Raw genomic sequence first — 2,225 nt, forward strand, 5'->3', positions numbered from 1 at the left:
CAACTTAGTTTTTATTAATTTCATCTTTGTGAAAGAAATCATCAGTTACTTCTAACCAATGTCTTTTGCCCAGTCCTGTTCAACTGATAGAGCGGCCAGTCCTTGAAGCCTTTCCTGCGTCATGATGGATCGAATATATGTTTTAATTAATTTTAATTTTGAAAAACTACGCTCACCACTAGCAACAGACCCAGGCAGAGTCAGCAAAATCCGTAAAGCCATGGAAAAATTTGGGCACAATCTTTAAGGCCATTGCTTATGATAAAGTTAAGGACATCTTCTGGATTTATGTTCTTGGGCACTCTCGTTGCAATGACTTGAACTTCATTGCAAAGTTTGTCGAGTTCAATATCCTTAGCCTCATTGTTTGGGAGAAAATGTTGTTAATTCATACAATCGTCCATCAAGGACTTTGTCGTTCCGGCATTTACGTTGGATATGTTGTAGACAAATCTGAAAATAGAAGTAACCTCTTTCAAGTGTTGAAATCTTCCATCCAGAGAATAAATCGTAGTATCGAGAATGGCAAAATAGAAATTGACTTTGAAGTGTTCTTGAGGGGATACCAAAGGTTCATCATCCGCTTCGTAATCAAACTGTTTTTTCTTCTTTTTCAACCGAGTTGGCAGGGGTTCTGTTTCAAATGTTGGTCTAATGTTTAGCTCCTCTGCCACTCCTCTGGTGTCAACTAGAATACTTCCAAAGCCACCGTCGGAACGTAACCTTTGTAAGTTCAATTTGGTTTTGCTTAGTTGATCTTTGTCAACAGCTAAATCAAATTGTTTGGATTGTAACTGCTTACTTGTTATGTAGATTTAAAAAGTGTACTATGCCATAAAACTACTCTTACAACAAAATTGTATTTTTCAATGTTTTTTTGCCAGACCTAAAGCTTGCACTCGCGAGTTGCTTGCTAACTGTTGACGCATTTAAAGAGCGATCTTCATAAATGTCCATTAAAGCGTTATGAACATCACCCAGTTGATATCGAAAAGGTACGAGAGCATCTATTCGACTTTCCCATCTGGTTTCACTAAGGGGCTTGAGCGGCAAGTTAAATTTTTTTTTTTTAAGTATTCCAACGTTGTGTTGAAGCAGCAAAATAAACATAAATCTCTTGAACAAAAGCAAAGAACTTCGTAACCTTCAAGGCCACGCGGCTACTCTGAGTGTACGCGGAGGCAGCCACGCCCCTTCCCTGATTCCCAATCCCTGCATATAGCACAGTACCGACCCACGCCTCTTCATCTTCCTCAGCGCACAACAGACACTGTCGAGTATTGTCTGTCACTCACGTCTCTCATGCAGTATGAATCAGTAGGTTGACCTGTAAAATGTAAATCAATCTAATGTTCATAAAGTTTTATTGTGAAATCATTTTTTTTCTTCTAATTTTCCATTTTTGCTGCCCTCCCCAGGTTGCCACCCTAGGCGGCCGCCTACTTTGCCTAGTGGACGAGCCGCCACTGCAGTAACTGCGTATACTTGTTACTGTGACAACTTACGACTGCCAACTGCGACCATTACTTCTTGCATCTGCGACTGCAAATTTTTGCAAATGCGACTGTGACTACTTTTAACTGCAACTATCTGCGACTGTGACTTCTTAAGACCGCTACTTCTTGCGATTGCGACTGCTAGTGACTACGACTACTTGCAATTGCGACTCCTTGCGATTACTACTTGCATCTGTGACTGCAATTAGTTGCAACTGTGACTGCTTGCGACTGTGACTACTAGAAACTGCGAATACTAATCACTGCAACTACAACTAATTGCGACTGCGACTCCAGCTACTTGGGACTAAGATTGCTACTACTTGCGATTGCTACAACTTGTGACTAGAAGTAGCTACAAATAATTGCAACTGCTCACGACTGGACTAATTCCGACTGATCGCGACATCGACTACTTACGACTCCGGTTGTATCTATTTGCAACCGCGATTACTTGCGACTACGCGTCAGAGACTATTCGTGACTGCGAGTGAAACTACTTGGGACTGTAAATGCCACTGCTTGTAACTACTTACGGCCGTAACTACTCCTACTGCGATTGCTAATCCTACTTCTACTGCTACGACTGCTGGTACTACTTATACAGCTATTGAACTAAACCAAATGAGTTTAAGTGCATCAACGTTGTCAAAATGGCACATTTGCATTATCTCAGTGACAAAATAGGATATTATATTGAAACTTTCAAGGAAAGTTAAAAGGATGTAA

General features: G+C 40.7%; 1 protein-coding gene across 1 annotated transcript; it reads right to left on the bottom strand.

Annotated features, from left to right (window-relative positions):
* Positions 1-383: 383 nt before the first annotated feature.
* Positions 384-1,536, bottom strand: LOC148956365 (uncharacterized). Its single transcript, XM_089090513.1, has 2 exons — positions 1,506-1,536; positions 384-769 (listed from the first exon to the last, which is right to left on the bottom strand). Exons 1-2 carry the CDS (start codon positions 1,534-1,536, stop codon positions 384-386), a joined length of 417 nt encoding a protein of 138 aa, XP_088946639.1.
* Positions 1,537-2,225: the final 689 nt, after the last annotated feature.

Source organism: Artemia sp. Qi Xiang Cuo, chromosome 1 (assembly GCF_049724085.1).
Source record: "Artemia sp. Qi Xiang Cuo chromosome 1, ASM4972408v1, whole genome shotgun sequence".
NCBI classification, from domain to species: Eukaryota; Metazoa; Arthropoda; class Branchiopoda; order Anostraca; family Artemiidae; genus Artemia; species Artemia sp. Qi Xiang Cuo.